Below are 18,951 nucleotides of genomic sequence, written 5' to 3'. Positions count from 1 at the left end.
AGAGCTCACAGAGCTAAGTGGGGCTGTTTTATGGACAAGTTAGATAGAAGCCTTTCCAAGATAAACATCCAATTTGAAATTAGGACATACCAAGCCACAAAATTATTTTAGGGCATATTTCATAGAAGCGCTGCCATTTTTCTTAGGCAATTGCCAGACTGTAGGATGCCCTTTGATCTCTTGTGGACATTACTCCCTTCTTTATAAAAAGGATTTTGAAATAGTTGCAGTGTTTAGGGAGGAATATATCTGTCGGGACTTTGAAGCATGGCCACGGGATGGGTCATGCATTAGCTTATTGGTTGGCAAGTCAAACTTGAAGAAGAAAAAACTAAAAAAAAAAAAAAAAGACGTTGCAGCAGGATATATGAATCAAAATCTCATTTTCTTTTCAAAAGTAGACGTTTTCAGCCTGTGTGCTTAATAAACTATAAAATCCATTAAGTGTATCTAAACATACACACATACACATACATATTTATATATCCATCTGTATATTGTGACGGTATGTGTTGTTCTTAACAAATGGAAAATTGCTTAATGTTAACTATTTCATAAACTTTCACTATGGAGTATATTCGGTCCACAACCCAACGGCAAATAGAAGTTACAAGAGAATGTTTGTGTTCTTCAGAGGAGAGGGTTTTCTCTTCGTTTTAAAGTTATTTTTTTTCTTATTTTCCATTCTCTGTCTCAGCACTTCCAGCCGTGTGTGTGTGTGTGTGTGTGTGTGTGTGTGTGTGTGTTTGTGCGTGTGCATTTTAAGGGAAAAGTGGCATGGATATGGAGTTTGGGAATATAGGTTTCCTTCCATGTTGAAGGTGACTATCAAATGACCTACTGAATGCTTGGTGCGGCATGGGTGCCTCATTCACTCGGAGTGGCAGAGTGACGTGTGTTGGATGAGGAGAGCTGGGATATAATTAATATGGTACCGACATACCATTTGTTGTGATAAATTGTGACTAACTGGTGTCCGAGCGCATTGGTGTCTAAACGATCTTGAAGATATATTGAGCAGATGACAGGAAGAATATATAGTGTTAGAAATTCATTGCTTTACTATGATACTTGGCGCCATTTACATTCTCCAGTCCATTTATTCCTCCTTCAAATAAAGTGGTCTAGGCTCCTGCCATTCCATTTACTGAACGGAGACCATAAATGAACTCTGCCAACTAAATGCGTCGTATTGGCGTCCTCGCTCAGACACACCAACCATAGAAAGACATTGTGGAGACACCATCAGGGGAATGGAAATACGTTCTGGGTGTTTCACGATATTGAAGGGATTACGGCTATTTTTGTTGAGCACAGCCCTGGCATAGCGCTTATGTAAAAGCAAGTATGGATGTTGCTTTCCAGTAGTTCAGCCAGGAGAAAACAGTGGAGGGTAAATGAAATAAGATTGGCAAAATGTTGAAGAAGTTCCATGGAGATTTCGAATACTATTCTACCTTTGTGTATGTCATAATGGAAATTAAAAATAAAATGGGCTTGACCTCTTTATACCTTAATAATAGGGATGTTTGCCTTCTATATTCTGTTGAAGGTGTGTGTGAGTAGGTATGAACAACATAATTTTGAAAAGGAAAAAAAATAAGTCGACAGTTACTGAACCGTCCTGGGTTCCAGGCACTGTGCTAAGTGCTTTATCTGTCCTTCCCTCTCCCAGATCTGCAAAGCTCATTTGGCTGGCCGATGGCAGGCTCTGTCTGAAGTGGTGCATCTTGCAATGGCATGCGCTTTTTAGCAGTAGCCCAAGGAATAAAGGGAAGTGGGGACAGATTCAAGTGTGAAGGATAAATTCAAAACCATTATCTCTGAATGCCCGGAGGTCTTGTTTCCCTGCAAAGCGATGCCTGGTTGCTTATATCTCTGTCTCCCAGAATGCTTTTCTTCCCTTCCTGCTATTAAAATAGCCAAAGGCCCAGGTGAAGGATTCCGACCCAAGAGCTGGCTGGGAGGACAGGCTGTGTGGAATGCAAGTGTGGCTCACATTTATCCTTCCCGAGATCGCTACGAGCCCCCGTGCTGGAGAAGGACATCCCATTACTGGGATTGCAGATCTGCAGAACCGGTGAAGAGTAGTAGTAACACTCGCGCCAGGCAGGGAGTGTTACTCTTGGTGATCACATATCGAAAGCTGGAATGCCTGTGATCACCAAAGTCGCCCTGGAGAATTATCAGCAGGTTGATCTCTCTTTATTTTTATTATTATTATTATTATTTTTTTTGCTCCAGTCCTCTTTGATACGCAGCCTGCGGCTCTCAGAGGCCCTGAGAAAGAACCAGCTCTGGAACGGGATCATAAGTATCACTCTGTTGGAAGGGAAGAATGTCTCAGGGGGAAGCATGACGGAGATGTTCGTCCTGTTAAAACTGGGAGATCAGAGATACAAAAGTAAGGTAAGTCCTGTCATGCCTTAAGGAGAACACGCTCTTTAAAAAAATAACGTTTTTGCCAGCAAATGTTTTCCCACGCTGCACTTCACAAAAATAGAAGTGATGTATTTTTAACCCTCTTCACTATATTAGGAATATTCCATAAAAAATGGTCTCCGTGCCGTCAATTAATATGGGTATTTCAATGCTGACTATAGTGTATTTTCATCCAGCACCTAGAGCTAGGGAAAGCTTGGTCAGCAACAGATTTGAATGCATGATTTTTGTTTTGAAAATAAACAAACTGTGTTTCATAGAATGCAGGAAGATGGTAACAAAGTGTTTTCAAAATCTAACAAAAATAGCAATGCATATTACTTTTGGGTTACAATATTTGCGACAACTAAAATATTTTCAAAATTATATAGTTTTCTTTCTCTTGTTAATATTTACACACAAAAAATGCACTTTAAGTGTTGCTGGTTTTTGGCTCTGGTTAAAAATAAAAACTGAAGTATTAAAAGTGGTTTGTTTTGAACAAAAATAATGGCATTTTTAACTGCCTTTCAAAGCAGTCCTCTTATTCTGTGGATCCCAATTCCATTTAATTTTTAATCTTAGTAATTTGGTGTGGTTTTTATTTCAAAAACCATCGTCTCCCAACCATGGTAATTAATTAGTTTTACATAACTGTCAGACAGGAATATTTCCGAGGGTTTATGGACTGAGGGAACTGGGGTCCTTGAGAGTGAAGCCCCTTGCCAAAAGCCACATAAGAAAAAAAAACATCAGTGGAAGATTTTGCAAATAGACCGGAGGATATCTATCTATGCGGGCTGTCCCGTGTGGAAGGCATCATAGATGCAGACAAGTTGGAAACAGGGTCTGCAGAGGCCCCAGGCTGTCTCCGTTGCACAGTTTTCAGTGCAAAATCAAACACTAAACGTCACTTACGCTGGCACAAGGACCCAAGAATCAAAGCTCGTGGTGACGAGCCGTTTATTTTTAAAAATGTGGAAAACGGACAGCGAGTTACGGCAGAAATATGCAGATACTTATTTGAACTAGGTAGTTTCAGGCTCTACTTCGCAGAGTGTATCCAGGGTATCCCCACTAAGACTCCTGTAGCCAGCCAAGGTTGGGCTAAGGATTTATGGAAAAATTATTCATCACTAGGCACACTTAGCCCTTTGGACTAAGGTGAAGTGTAGAATTAGTCCAGTATCTGCTCCATTCCCCCTTGAGGGATATTGCATTTAATTTGTGGTCTAATAGGTTTTTTTTTTCTTCATGGTTTCTAAATTCCGTGGTCTGATATATTAAGTCCAATGTGAAAAACAGCTTGAATGACGCTATGGCTGAGGTCTGACTTGCCCCTGTCTGTTTTCCCATGACGTCATAGTGGTCACTAAGATTTAATAGTGGCCACTGTGTCCTTAGAGCCTGGGACACAGTAACCAACGTTTCTGCTCACTTTTTAGTCACAAATTGAATCTCTGTGTAAACGAAACAAAAACAACCATCCTGCCAGCAAATCAAACACACGAGCGGCTTGGAATCCCTCTCGGAGAACACATAAACACTCGTGGTGTCTTCAAACCACGCTTGTTAATTTTTAAAGTTGGCTGCGGTGGAGTTTCCTAGTCTTTTCTCTCACTGCGGTGACTGGGACCAGGAAACTGGGATTTAAAGGCAGGCAGCAATGGACAAGAGATGGGTTTCTTGTGTAATGCATCTGACAGATGTAATCAAGACCCCAAACAGTTCATTTATATAGTTCTGAAGCCAGTGCTGAATGAATGCGCCAGTAAAAATGATTTGATTACCAATTAATAGTATTTTCTATAAGACTGAACAGCTATCTAAAACGACCATTGAGATATATCATGTGTGTGTGTACATACATATATGTTATAATTTCTTGTGGCGTAACAGTGTTCTTTCTAACTTGGTGGATAAATGATTGAATCTGGGGATCAGCTAAAAGAGCGGTGATGTTTTGCCAGTCCCCAAAACCTCCAAGTCCCTTTCCTTCCAAAAAAAAAGGAAAGTTCCACTTTGGAAGGGACAGACAGGCACATTGCCCCTCCCACAAAGTTTAGAAATGAAATGCATGTGTAGCTGCTGTCGCGACGAATGGCATTTTGAAGAAAATAAACGTTATAACTGCATGTTTTCTAGACACTGTGTAAGAGTGCAAATCCGCAGTGGCGGGAAGAGTTTGACTTTCACTACTTCTCTGACAGGATGGGCATCTTGGACATTGAAGTCTGGGGAAAGGACAGCAAAAAGCACGAGGAGCGTCTGGGCACGTGAGTCCGCTCTGCTTTCTGCCCCAGGCGGGTCTTTCTCTGCTGGGCTTAGAGTCAGGTCTCCTGTCCCCACCCCAGGGAGCCAGCAGTGAGCTGGACCCTAACTAACCTGGGCAAAGCTGTTTTGTTTTGTTTTGTTTTTAATTAAGTAAATGCCACACAGCATTGATTTAAAACGGAAGAAAGGAGTACGTTTCAGGAATCCTGTAAAGAAAGATAACACGCCATGTCAGGCTATTTGGGAACTAGTTATCTACATTTCCTATGCACCCCATAATTTTGGTTTTCCTAGTTAGTGAACTACTGTGTAATTTAGTAAAAATAGGATGCCAGGTATCCCGAAATGATGGAAAATGTTCTTGAGGAACTTGGTGGCGAACCGTGATGAAATCTCTAGAGGCCAGCTCTGTTTTCTTTCATTTCTTTATTTCACACCCTTCCCACTGAATTGATTCTTGCTTAATGAACAATACTGAGTATTATAGCTCCCTTGTAGGAGGGTAGTAACCGTACAATGAAGTTCAGTTGTACCTGCGTCGTGGCTGACTCATAGTAAGCACAGAGGAAGCGCTGGTGGTGGAAGCATCACCAACTCTGATCTGTGGAATAGCCAGCGAGTTAGCGGCACCGTGCTCCTTGTGCAGATGGGGAAGTAGCCTGCAGGACCCTTACAGACTCCTGGGCCGTGGGCTCCAGAGCAGTGAGCCTCAGGGTCAGGAGTCCATGTTTCCAAACTCCAGGTTCTTTCCACCAATTCGCTGCCTTTCGTTCATCTCCTATACATGTGACTTGTCCACAAATCATTTTTTAAAGTAATTTCACTTTCCATTACAATTGACCGGCAGTACTGTATTAGTTTCAGAGGTATAACGAACGTAGTGATTAAACATTTCTAGAACTTATGAAGTGGTCACCCTGAGAAGTCTAGTCTCCTTCTGTCTTTGCATTTAAGAATGTAGAAAATAAGCACTTCAAGGGCTTTCAACACATGTTTGTCATCGTTGTCAAGCTAGGATCTCTGGGATCCCACTTTCAGGGAGCTGCCTGGGGGTTCCCTCTTGGAGATGGAGGGGGTCTCCTAAAATTTGCCCTCGGGGCCAGCGCATCTGGGGTTCCATTGGAAGGAAGAATTTTATTGCTAAAAACTAAAGATCAAAAACCACTCATCTAGTGTAATCTCTTCATTTTACAGACAGTGAAATACAGAGACCCAGGGAAATGAAATTTCTTTTCCCATCAGCAAAGAATTTAGAGGCAGAAATGCGAGGAGTCCCAAGCTTACCCAATACCCCGTGCAGGGCTGTTTCTGTGCGAAATACTTAGCACAGTGTCTGGCGCCCAGACTCTTAGCTCTTAGTGCTGTTATCCCCTGTCTCACCTCAGTAGCTCGCCCTGAGGTAGGTCCTGCCACACTGTCCGGGTCATGCAGGGGGTCGAACTGCAGTCCAACATTTCACAGCTGCTGCCCGCCAGATTTCTGGTCTGGTCTCAACTCCCCCTCCTCCACCTCCTCAGAGTCACTGGGACACCCAGACACGTCTGAGTACCTCTGACACTTGTCACCACGGTGACACACCAGTACTCTGCCAACGCCCATTGGTAGGAGGATCAGAAGGTACTTTTTTGCTAGCCCGTGGAGTAAGGATCAGTTACATCAATGTACAGATGCAGAGAACTCCGTGTCCTGAAGTGTTATCTGAATGGTGGGAATTTGGACCTCCCGTGATGAATGGCCCCCACGTTATTTTAGTAGGAGCGATGAATAATGACCCGTCACTCCAAATGTCATTGTGCTGTCGGGTTTTATTATTTTTTTTTCCCCACATAATAGGAAATGCATTTCCCAATGAGTGTTAAGTTGCTTCGCAGACACAGAGACTAATTTAAGATGTTCCTTCCATTTCGTGTTTTGTCATTTGGGTCTTTATTTATTCCTTTAGCTACTTCCCGTTTGCAGCTTAGATGTATACCTGCCCCAGAGGGCATTCCGTCCTTTTTCTTCATGGACATTAGAGCTTTTTTCAGTGTCCTTTTCCTTTTTCCTCTCCTGCGGTGCAAAAGATAACAAAAGTTATCTCTTGGGAGCTGGTTACGCAGCATTATCCTGCCACAAACTTCCAGGTGGGGTGAGCCCTAGCTGAAAATATGTACTGATCCTCCCTGGGCGGGGGGATTGTGCTAGTGTCTGCATACCACAGACCCATTCCTTACCATTTCCTGCTCATGGTGAAAATTTCACTTTTTTCTCATATTCTTTTTTTTTAAAGATTTTATTTATTTATTTTTAGAGGGAGAGGAAGGGAGGGAGAAAGAGAGGGAAACAGCCATGTGTGGTTGCCTCTCACACACCCCCTACTGGGGACCTGGCCCACAACCCAGGCATGAGCCCCGACTGGGAATCGAACCAGTGACCCTTTGGTTTGCAGGCCAGCACTCGATCCACGGAGTCATACCAGCCAGGGCTGTCATTTTCTTTTCTTTGTCGTTGTAATTCTAAGGCTCAGTTATTTGATCTCTCAAATGTTGGGAAATGCCTTTTTGCATTAGGAGTCCCTTTGACAGTGTGAGTCCTAAGTGTCTTCTGAGGCCTCTCTGTCCCAAAGCTTGTTTTTGAACAACACCTTGATGCAGTAATTTGAAGCTCTAATAACCTCCCTGAGGAAATTCATGTCAGTGAAGCTTCCCCTCGCAGGCAGCTTGACACGAAGGAAGGAACACCAGCCCTTGAGTCGGACATCCTGAGCTTGCTGGTTGCCATAGCGTTTGTAGCTAGGTGACCTTGGGCAGTGAACTTGCTTGTGGAATCTAGTTCCCTATCTGTGTAGTGGGGCTGCTGGCCAACTGCAGGGTCATCGTGACTCCCAGCAACAATGTTTATTAGGTACTTAGGTCTTTTTGAGCCCTGAAATGGTAGACATCATTATTTCTATTCGTCTTGAGATTTCTCTGTAGGGCAACTGTAGTTACAACACTTGCAACTAAAATAACACAATTTAAGTACGTGAAAGGTGACGAGTAAAATTCAGCACGTTGTTTTTTCAGCACAGGGTAGTCATTTTTAATTCCTTTTGTAGAAGTGAGCAGTGAATTTCTCCAAGAGCATGGTGGTATAGACATTTGTTGACTGAAGGATGAAGCAGTGGGCATTAATCTGAACAATGCTGGAGATTGTAGCTGTGGATAAAAAGTTGGGGTACTGGGTGGGTGTATAAAGAGAAATCACATTGGCCTTGGTGGGTTGTTAGCTTGGGGACAATGAAAACATGGACCTGCCAGTCACTCAGCCTCCTCTAAGCTCTCCTGAGTCCTGTGGAGTTCTGAAACCCCATTGTGTCACAGCGCACCTGCCACACGAGCTACAGGTGACTCCCGAGCAGGTCAGTGCTGGTCGCTGGTGAGATGAAGGTGCTTGGGCAGCTCCCTCTGAAACCAGATTTATTCATAGGGATGGAAGGAAGGAAGGAAGGAAGGAAGGAAAGAAAGTCTTTGATCCTAGAGTCCATCAGTGGTCCAGAAAGAGTGACGTTTTAGGGGAAGTAAGATCTGAAGCTAAGTTTAAGCTGCTTCAACTTTTAAACAAAATAGCAAGAATATAAAGTATAGACTCTCCCATTGTAAAGCTGTTCCATTTCAAAGTAATCATATCATTTCCTCAATGCCTATTTTACATATCAAGGAGACTAGAGAGATGAACTTATTATAGAATCTTCCACACTTCATTTAGCCCGGGAAATTTAAGAATGAGAAGGCTCCAGCCCATTCTCACGCGGCTGCCTCAGAGCCGCGTCCTCGGCCCCTCAGGGCGACTTAGAGAGGGGCCCGGACGCTCTCCCAGCTTATTAGTGCCTCTGACGCCGTGGAGAATCAGGCCTGGAATATTTCTCTGCACAGATTGCATTCCATGTCGTCGATCTGCTTTTACAGCCACGCTTGACACAGTCACCGTTTTCTTCCCGTTCACCCCCTTCCTTAGCCTCGGAGATTTACAGCTTTTAAAACTATGGCACTCTTCTCTGCCCCTTGCATTTAAGTTAAAAGCTGACCAGTCTGTAATATAAAACATAGAATTATGGTAATGAATAGGAGGTTAAAAGCTAGCGTGGCAAGGGAGATGTGAGCAGGTTGGGCTGACTGATATGGTAAAATTATGTGTTGAATTAAAACATTAAAATGCTGGGGGATTAATGGAGAAAGACACGCGCACAGGAGGTCAGAAACAATGCTATATCAGCACATTAACTGCCTGTTGGCTCCAGAGGATAGCTTTAATATATGCCTGTTGCAAAGAGGGAAAAAAAAAAGTAATTTAGCCTTGTTTTCTTCAGGTGAATAGAACTGTTCGTCTGGGAGGAGGCTAGTGAAATTATGTCATTCCATTCCTTTCTTATACACGGGAGGAAACAGAGACTGCCAAAGATTTCGTTGGTTAACCAGAAACACTGCCTTTGTAATTTGGATATTTTGACTTGGAGTTTTGTTCCACCACGGGGATTTATTTATTTTTTGCTTGTTCATGTTATTCAGCAAAGAGAGAGCCCACCGAGTGTCAGACATCTCACAAAACACTGAGGGTTTGGTATAAAATGACACAGGCGTGGGTCCCACCCTCGGCCTTTAGTGAGTTTTGGGCTACACAGGCAAGCAGGCAGTGGCTTGGGGTGCAAAGAGTCGACCTTCTGGAAGAAAAGAGGTTTAAGCTGAGACCTGTGTGTTGGGAGGTCATTCACCCAACAAGGAGATTAGAGAACTGTCCAGAAACGTGGGACAACAAGGGCAAAGGCCTAGAGAGGAGAGGAACACATTTTAAGATCCCTGAAAGGAACAGGAAAGGTGGGTGGCGTCACAAGATGAGACTGGAGAGGAGGACAGAAGTGAGGCCTCAGAACCGCTGGCTTCCAGCTCCTGCCGGTGAGCCAGGGCCGCTCCTCTCCGGGTGCAGAGTCATCAGTGACTCTGCTATTTTTCCCCCTGTAACGTAAAGGTTGTTGTCATAGTGGAGCTATTGTTGGCTAAGCATTCTGAGATCTGACTTTGGAACGAGAGTTTTCTGCTCAGCCAAGGGCCCGTGTGTAGCGTCTTCTGAATGATTGTCAGACACGGTCACTGCCCTTGCGGGTGAATGCACACCCGATGCCTCTGGAACAGACCTCATTTGCCAATGCTACTACTTAATCACAATTTTTTTTTTTACCTAGATGCTCTGAGCACATGTTTTCCACATCCATCTTTCAGGTAGAAAAGCCATTTCATAAGTTTTACTGCTTTATCATTTTTTTTAAATTTACATCCACATATTTGAATAGATTGGCCAGAATTTCTTAGGCTGTGGTGAGTTGAAAGTTATTTTTAAAAAATGCCCTGGCCAGTGTGGCTTAGTGGATTGAACTCTGACCTTTGAACCAAAGGGTCGCTGGTTTGATTCCCAGTTAAGGCATGTGCCTGGGTTGCAGGCCAGGTCCCCAGTGCGGGGTGTGCAAGAGGCAACCACACATTGATGTTTCTGTCCCTCTCTCTCTCTGTCTAAAAATAAATGAATAAAATCTTAAAGAAAGTTATTCTTAGGTCAATATTTCTGATACCCTTATCAATGTGTTTCTTCTGTCAGCAACCAATCTTGTCAATTTTTAAAATGCTTTCATTGGCATAACTTAGCGTAGCTGAATGATCAGCATCTTTCTAGGGCAAGCACTAGCAAACTAGGGCCCACGGGCCACACATCCAGATGGCTACCTGTTTTGTGAATAAAGTTTTATTGGAAAACAGCAGTTCATTTGTTTATGTTGTCTGTTACTGCTTTCATGCTACCTCAGGAGGGTTGAGTATTTGCAACAAAGGCCAGGAGGCTGAGACCCATCAATTTAACTTGCTCCTTCAAGTCCCTAAGAAATTCAAAGAAAGTATTTGGCTGAAATTACTCATTAGTTAACTGAGATTGTAAATGCCATTCATTTTGTGCTGAAACCCCCAATCTGTTGTTTATAGGGCTCTTCTATATTCTGCCTATTTTATAGATAATATTATGCAGGTGTTTTTTTCTTCATTATCTGAATAACCTTTAAAGACAAGATAGGTGCAAAAGTCTCCCAGTGGGTGGCAATGCCTGAAAGTTCATGAAAATGTATTCGCTTCACATTTTGTCTGGTGCATGATTTAGCATTTGTTTACAATAAGAAACCGCTCTGTACGAGGAAGTTGTGGCTTTAAGCAATCACTAGGAGAGTTGGCAAAGTTATGGTAAATATGTTAATATGGCTCCCAGTCTTCCTAGGAGACTTTTTAGAATTAATGTCATGTCCATTCTGAGTGATCTGCAAACATTTCTATGATCGTCTCATTGTGTATCATTGTGACTCTCACACGTTAGTTGTTCTCTGAGCTCTTATCTCGAAATAACTTTTCGTTGTTAAAAAACCCAACAAAAACCACCACCATAACAAAATGGTACGCTTAGGACAAAAGTAAATTTCCATTATTAATGATATTAAAATGAATGTGCCCTAAAGAGGTTATTGCTAATTTGGGCGGGAAAAAGTGATCCCTAGAGAAAGTTCTCACAAATCTGGATCCTTTGTTTTTCCATAAGACAGAGTTTTATTAAAGGAAAGAGTATGTGACAATATAAAAGAATGCTCAGCTGAGTGCTCCTGCCAGATGCATTACTGCTGTATTAGTTAAGAATTTTTGGGTACTTAGTTTTTACAGAAACGGCAGAGTTAAAGTCCTGGAACTTTCTTTTGAAGCAAAATTAATTCCCCACTTTTTACATGCTTGCTTATTCAATAAAAATAGTTTGTAACCTGCCTTTTCACAACAGTAAGCTTTAACTTTCCATAAGCTCCAGGAAAAAAATTGTTTTGATTCAAGTCATACAGGGATTATGTAAAAAGACATATTTTTTTATAATGTGCCTTCAGTAGAAATATGTGATGAATGTATTACATGCAAAAACTCTAATCTCTAATTGCTACCTCTTCTTGTAACCTGAATCACTTGTGTTGATTTGAAAATACCCACATATATTTAATTTGTATACATACATGTCAGTATTAAAATATTTTTTATTCTCTAGTAAAAAATGGTATAGACTTTCAATCCTATTGATATTTTTCCTTTTAATTGGGAAGGGATTGTGAGCTTACTTTCAATTTTATTAAACCGGAACTTTTTACATATCCACATGGCTCAAAATTGCTCTACAGTCTATTAGGTGAGTTTACTATTTCTAATTATCTGCACACATACAAAGTCCACTGAAAATTTAGGGTGAGAATCCGTCCTTGTCAGACGTTATGAGAAGGGGCAGGACTTTCATCCTTTTATAAAGCCTTAAATATTCATCTGATTCAATAGCTTCGAAGGACAAGGGAGAATTACACACACACTCCATCCCTCCCTCTCCTCCACCCTTTGCACCAACAAAGCAGGTGTGGTCCAGGCAAACCCCAAGTTTTCTGCATTAAAGCAAACAAGTGCTTAGCACCTCAGTCTCCCCTTATCGGTGTTTGCTTCTGTGTTTAAATGTGTTTGAGGTTTTCAACATCCCCAGAATATGGGCTGTTAAGAGGTGGAAAACACACAATTTACAGCAGATGCGGACAGCCTCTCAGCAGTGCCGCGGAAGTGGGATCCGTGAACAGCACTTCATGCTCCATTTGTCCAAAAGGAAATCCACCCGGGGAACCCTATGGAACTGGGCCTAGTCGGGAAACACCTTAACATGTTTCTTTACATAAAAGCTTGCCTCTTGGCGTGAATCTGGAAGAAAACGGTTTTTTCATGAACCCTCTCCCACTTACATTTCTCTTTGCTTTTTGGTTTTTACCCTTTATTCTCTTTGCTGGAAAAAGGCACAGTGCAGAGAAACCATGTAGAGCCATAATACGTAAAGTTGGAAACTTTTTTTCTCCCTAATTCTTGCAAGTTTTTATTCATTGATTTTTAGACAGAGAAAGGGAGAGAGGGGAAAGAGGGAAGAGAGAGAGAGAGAGAGAGAGAGAGAGAGAGAGACAGACATCGATTTGTTGTTCCACTTAGTGATGCATTCATTGGTTGATTATTCTACGTTCCCTGACCAGGGATTAAACTCACAGCCCTGGCCTGTGTGGACGATGCTCTCACCAACTGAGCTACTTGTCCAGGGCTTCTCCCTAATTCTTGATCTCATCGTCTTTCAACAGCCCTTACTTGTCAAGGATCGACTCCTCTTTTTATTTGCGATTCCATTTGTTTTTGTACCTCCTCTTCTCCTTCATTTTAGAATGTGTTAGGCTGGGAGTATAATGATTAGCCAGGGGAGCCCCAGCGACCTCCCATGCCCGGTGTGGTTTCAGGGGTGAGAAATGAACATGGGGGTGCTTTGGAGGTTCCAAAGTGGCCGTGAGTTGACTGCTTTTCTTTCTCTGGTTTCTGCTTTTCCAGATGTAAAGTGGATATCGCGGCACTGCCACTCAAGCAATCGAACTGCTTGGAGCTGCCCCTGGACAGCTGCATGGGGGCTCTCCTGATGCTGATCATGCTCACTCCCTGTGCGGGAGTGTCTGTCTCCGATCTGTGTGTGTGCCCCTTGGCGGACCCCAGCGAGAGAAAGCAGATCACCCAGCGCTATGTGAGTTCTTGGCTTTGTTACACCGTTCCCACTTGCTCCGCCACTTTTAAGTTGCACCAAAGCCTGTGAATTGAGAAACTGCATAAAAAGAGATCTTTGTCCCATGGTTAATGGTATGTCTCATCAAACCAGACATCAGATCTAGAGGTTGGTGCGTTAATGAGAAGGTAGAAGCAGATTGCAGTTTACCTTCTTGTTCTTTTACAAACCAACAGAAGCGTTTTGAATTTATAGTTTTAGGTACTTTTTGGAGAAAATAGAAGTTCTTAAGGAGGACACCTGCTGGGGGGCGTGTCTGCCTATGTGAGTAGGACTTTTAATAGAAGTTCACAAAAGTAGTTCTTTTTTAAGCAGCCATTCGTGTTTGCAATGTTATCATTGCTTTTCCAGAAGCTTTTAGGTTCAAGTGAGAAAGTGCTCGTGTCTTACAAAGCAAAGCTCGGCCCTTGACAGGCCCAGAAGACTGTGGTTCTGTCCCCCTCGGGGTAACGTTGGCAGTTTGAGATTTTTGTCTAAGTAGTGCGATGTGCTTAAAAGTCCACTCAGCCCTTGTAAATCAAATAGCTTTGTCATCTTCACTTACTTTTTTCTACTCCAGCTTTCTAGGTGTCTTTATTTGCATTCCATTTTTAGCACATCTTCTGTACAAATCAATATGTTTATTTTATTGCCACACATGGAAGACATGCTTCAGGAACGTGGCATAAAAATGAAGCAAAGATGGATCTTTATTTAATGGGAGTATTATTCTCAGCCTAAACTCTAGTGCCTACAAAGCTTTCCCTGGGCAGGTGTATTGATTAACTGAAAAATTCTTTGTCTTCAGGAGTACAGAACCTAGCCACACATCTTATTGTGAACACAAATTTCTTTGTGCGGGGTTGGCATACTCTAAAGATGTTTCGACAGAATCCACTGTTTGTATTTTTCTGATGGCTTTAGTGAAGCAAATGAAAGGTGGATGATGAGAAATAAAATGTCTCTCCACGTTTTCCAGTGGCTACATTGGAAATTTTGCCAAATCTGTGAAGAGTGTCATATATTTGTAAAGTGACACTAGAAAAGATCATGGTGACTGTTTTCAAAAATTCCCCCCGGGACTTGCAGAGTGCTGCTCATTGAAAAGAGATTTGGAAAGACTAATCAAAATAGAAATATCAAGAGTTTTTTTTTTTAGCTACCAAGCTGGCTGGCATGTTAAGAGAGAAACACTATAGTACAAGATACAAGTTTCAGATGCCTGGATTGTGTTTTAGGTTGTGAGACTAGACACCTTCAAAAGCATTTCCATCTCTAAATTGAAAAGTATTTACTTAAAATATTTTCATTTAAACTTAAACACTGGTTTTTTGTTGTTGTTATTTTTTAGATGGACAATACAGAGCAGAAACTACTTTTTGAAAGTTCTTAGAAATGGTACATGTTAGGTTAAGCAAACCTTAGTGATTATGAAGCTTTTATTATTTTAACTCCAAATGCCTCAATAATAAGGGTTTTCCTGTCCTTCCATAAATCCCCAGGGTCTGCTTATCACAGGTTTTTAGTTATTGGATGATGGCAGAAAAACTGTATCAAAAGTGGCATCCTTTTTACTGCTTGTGTTATAAAGGCATCTAAAGAGAGTTTATCTGCATATATCTCTTCCATCTCAATTTTTGAAGGATGCGAAGTCCATAGACATCTAAAGATTACTACACCTGCTTAAGAATTAGTAGACATATTGAATATATATTTACTAATTTAATATATCAGTAGTCATACAGGGTGTGGCAAAAGTAGATTTACAGTAGTTCATATTGAGAATAATACATTAATTAGTAAATAATAAGACAAGAATAAACTGTAGTCACAACCGTAAGCCTACTTTTGCCCCACCCTGTATGGAAGCTTTGGCTCATGCAAACTAAGCCTTAAAATAAATGGGAATAAAAGGTGATACTTGATGCTCAATCTCTGATTTAATGAGCTAGCGACAGCACGGGCCAGCAAATGCACTCTTATTTCCATCCTGACTCTCTTTGCAGTGCTAATTAGTATCTGCAGAGGGTCCAAGTTGAGTCCTCTGGTATCCATAAAGTTTGCACAAACTAGGTCAGAATAATGGTGCCTTTCTGGGTGATTTAGAAGTTTCATTAAAGTGAAAGAAGGGGAAAAGGAGAAGGAATGCGGTTGCACACATATTTTCCCGGTGGGATGCCTGCGCTTTCACCAGGGGGCGATGCTAAAAGTTGATTGTATGTGTTTGTAATGTGTTCATTTTGAAGCTGGAGTTAATTAATTCTCAGTCACTTTTCCTCTGGTTGCTGTCAAAGCCTAACTGTCCCGTTGACTGATACGACGCACTCAGTGAACGTTTCTAAGCGTTACATGAGAAAGGGGGCGATCCAACCCGAATGTTCTTCCTTCTAGGACTTCGCATCATTAAATAGTGCGGTAGAAAGCTGTTTGCATTTGTGACCCATGTTTCTCCCCCTCAGAGCTTACAGAACTCCCTGAGGGACATGAAGGACGTCGGCATCTTACAAGTGAAGGTTTTGAAGGCAGTGGACCTCTTAGCTGCGGACTTCTCAGGTACACAGCGTCCTCATTCATTTTTAATTTTTGCTTCTCTCTCTCTTGGACACGATCTAAGGCAAAGCAAGGTGTTTTCATAAGTGGGCGCATGTACACAGCAATCATCCTCTTCCAAACAGAGCAGCGATTTTCAACCTTTCTCATCTCGTGGTGCGCATAACTCATCACTAAAATTCTGAAGCACACCAAAAAAATGTTATTTTTTTGCCAACCTGGTAAAAAATAGGTATTACCTACCCTTTTTGCTCCAAAGTGACTTTTTTAAGAATCAGGTCCCTATACACGTATATAAGGATTTCTGGTACCAAGAGTCAACTAATCAGACATCATCTTATTATGTGTATAAAACATTGTCAACTGCAAGTTGGCCCCGTGGACGAGGTTTTGGGTTACTGTTACAGAGAAGTGTTTGCCGAATCAGCTTCCAGACTCAGCCTTTGCAGCTAACAATGTTTTCCACGAAGTTTCTCTTGGTGCTTCACTAACTGAAACTTTCAGACATTGGCTAGAGTAGACATGCTTTGTGCTGAACTGTGCTTGACTGGGAAGAGAGAAATCCGGACCTTCCAGTGTCTGATTGGTGGGTGACTCTTCACCCATCGCCAAACCACTCCCCTGTACCGACTAACAACTTAGACACCTGTAAGACAGGTATTTTTTTACCAAGTAAATTGATGAATACAAAGAATGTTATACACAGCATGGTTCTATTGACGTGGTATTGCATGTTTATTTTTTTTCTCATATTTTTAGAATGCGGTCTTCTCTCTTCCTCCAGCAGAAATAATTATACTGAATTTATGTAACCTCTGAACTTTCGATAGAGTTTGAGGAAGCTCAAACTTTGGAAAAGAGAATTTTAATTTTAAACACTTTATAAAAATGATGGAGAATGTTAACTTTGTTTAAGAAAAAAAGTTTTCCCTCCCTCTCAGAAAATAAAACTATGGAAATAACCTCTTTATAAGCTTCAAAATAAGATGATCTTGACCTTAAGGAAATACCCAGTGAAAAATCCAAAAAATTTTTTGGCCAATATGAATATCTCAGGGTTGTAGATAAAAAACACTGAGATGACCACTTCTAATTTGTCATTAATTAGTTGGAAATGTTTATAGTATCATACTGACTTGTGAAAATAATTCAAACATTTCTCATGCGCCTTTGGTATCAGTACTTGTGTCATCACTAGAGCACATTTAGAGTTATCTTCCAGTTTTACAGCACAAATTATTTTTACTTCCATCTAAGAATGTAGATACAGCACTTTTCAAACCTACCATTCTTGATATCTCAAGAAATTTTGTCTCAAGTCTATCTATCTATCTATCTTGTTAATAAATTTAAGGCTCTGATCTATCCATGTCTCATTAAGAAAGACCGACCCATTTCTGCTACCCAAATGAGCCCTCTCCTAAACCTTGCTGTAAAGTCACCTCCATGATAAATTCTTTGTGGACTTGAACCAGCCAGATTAAATTTCCTTGAACTTGAGTTTCCTCTTCTGCACCAACGTTCCTTACCTCCTAGAGGATTAAATGAGAACCCGCATGAAGCACAGCTTCTTGCACAGAGTGGGCTCAGCATGGCTCCCTCCAGCCAACACCCATCACCAGGAACCAGGAATGTCCCCGCTGTCCTGTGTCACTGGGCCATGGCACTCTTCACAGGGGTGGTAGGGGCATGCATATGTTGGATTTTCCTGCATGGGGCTGTTCAGTAAAATATAGGGCTCAATAGGGAGCAGAAATGCACAGATGCGGAATATAAGAGATATAAGGAAATAGACAGAGATCAAAGATGGGAGCACTCAGCCCATGGGCGGGGAACATGAAGGAAGTTTTCATGGAAAAGGTGACATTTGCTAAAAAAGCAGAGATTATTATGAGAGTGCCATAAAGGTAATGACCTGGTGGCGTGTGTCCATCAGGGCTTGGTTCAGTGCCAGGAGCAGAGTGCATGCTTAATAAATACTGGTCAGATGAACGACATGACCTCTAAAATGCGTTTATGACTTGTCACTCGACTTCTGTAACTCATATAAAGGTAAAATTATTTAAATGAGAAACCTCTACTTGCCGTTCAAGGAATGTAAATGGATTTTAAAGTGGTGTCGGAAATAGCGAAGGCTATTGAGTGCGAGGTGCTAAAACACCGTAAAACTCAATGGCCAATGGTGTGACCGTGTCAAGGTGACATGGCTTCCGGATGTGGAAGAGGTCATCAAGTTGTTTTACCTGCACAAATAGGTGGAGCAGAGAGGAAAAGTACAGACCCAAGCGTGTACATGTCAGTTTGCCTGGTGGTGTTTGCTTAGTACCACTGGGGAACATTTGGGCATTTCATTTATTATGGGAAATCATTCTTATCCCAAGTAAAAGTACTTGTTACCAGAATTTTATGGAAAGGCCCTTTACATTTGAAAACTTTTCAGGGAAAAAAATCAATCCATAAAGTATTCTATAAATGCCTAAATGTCTTTGTTCCTCCTTCCTCCTCTCTGCCTGTTTATTCTGTGATATTAATAAATGCGGCATTTTAATGAGCTTTGACGGAATTATCTTCAGAGGGTTGGTGCCGGGTGTTCTGTGGAGACACATCGCTGGAGTTTCCAGTTTCTAGGAGGAAGTCTGGTCCTCATTAGCTGGGACAGCTGAGTGTGCAGGGGCCACAGCTCGCGGCCACCTGTGGCTGTGCACCACGGGCTGCCTGTCTCCGCCCTGCTGCGGAGTCACCACAGGGCTTTCATTAAAAGTGTCAGACAGTTTCTCCGCAGCAAGTGCTGATGAAACGTCACGCTGGTGTCTCTGGAGGAGCAGCTCTGACACCTACTAACTGTCTCTGACAAACAGTTAAGTAGCTGTTTCAGCTTGGGCTGAGGAAGCCGGCATCATCTGCTTGAGCACTAAGCCCAGAGCACGTGCCCTTTCCCATGTTCACGGCTGTTGAGGAGACAGCGTGTTCTTTAACACTGGCAGGTTCCTCCCTACCGCATGCCCTGCAAATCATTCCCAGAGTAAAGCGGTCTTTGTAGAAGCAAGAACTTGACAGATGCATTTTGGTGTCCTTTAGATT

At 42.0% G+C, this 18,951-nt stretch overlaps 1 protein-coding gene across 7 annotated transcripts in view; it reads left to right on the top strand.

Annotated features, from left to right (window-relative positions):
• Positions 1 to 18,951, top strand: part of MCTP2 (multiple C2 and transmembrane domain containing 2) — a 144,792-nt gene that overhangs the window by 61,248 nt on the left and 64,593 nt on the right. For 5 of the 7 annotated variants that reach the window (XR_004900245.1, XR_004900243.1, XR_004900244.1 and 2 more), the window contains 4 exons: positions 2,245 to 2,409; positions 4,567 to 4,697; positions 13,116 to 13,302; positions 15,780 to 15,873. Coding sequence is in view for 1 of the 7 variants with exons in the window: in XM_028502371.2 (XP_028358172.1) it covers positions 2,245 to 2,409; positions 4,567 to 4,697; positions 13,116 to 13,302; positions 15,780 to 15,873 (577 nt within the window). In the remaining 6 variants the exon portion in view is untranslated. Of the gene's footprint in view, positions 1 to 1,463; positions 1,838 to 2,244; positions 2,410 to 4,566; positions 4,698 to 13,115; positions 13,303 to 15,779; positions 15,874 to 18,951 lie in introns of those variants that run through there. The other 2 variants (XR_004900247.1, XR_004900248.1) reach the window with 2 other exon arrangements.

The sequence above is a fragment of the Phyllostomus discolor genome, chromosome 12 (genome assembly GCF_004126475.2).
Source record: "Phyllostomus discolor isolate MPI-MPIP mPhyDis1 chromosome 12, mPhyDis1.pri.v3, whole genome shotgun sequence".
Classification (NCBI taxonomy): Eukaryota; Metazoa; Chordata; class Mammalia; order Chiroptera; family Phyllostomidae; genus Phyllostomus; species Phyllostomus discolor.
Note: the sequence above shows the minus strand (reverse complement) of the source record. Positions and strands in the feature narration are given on the sequence as shown.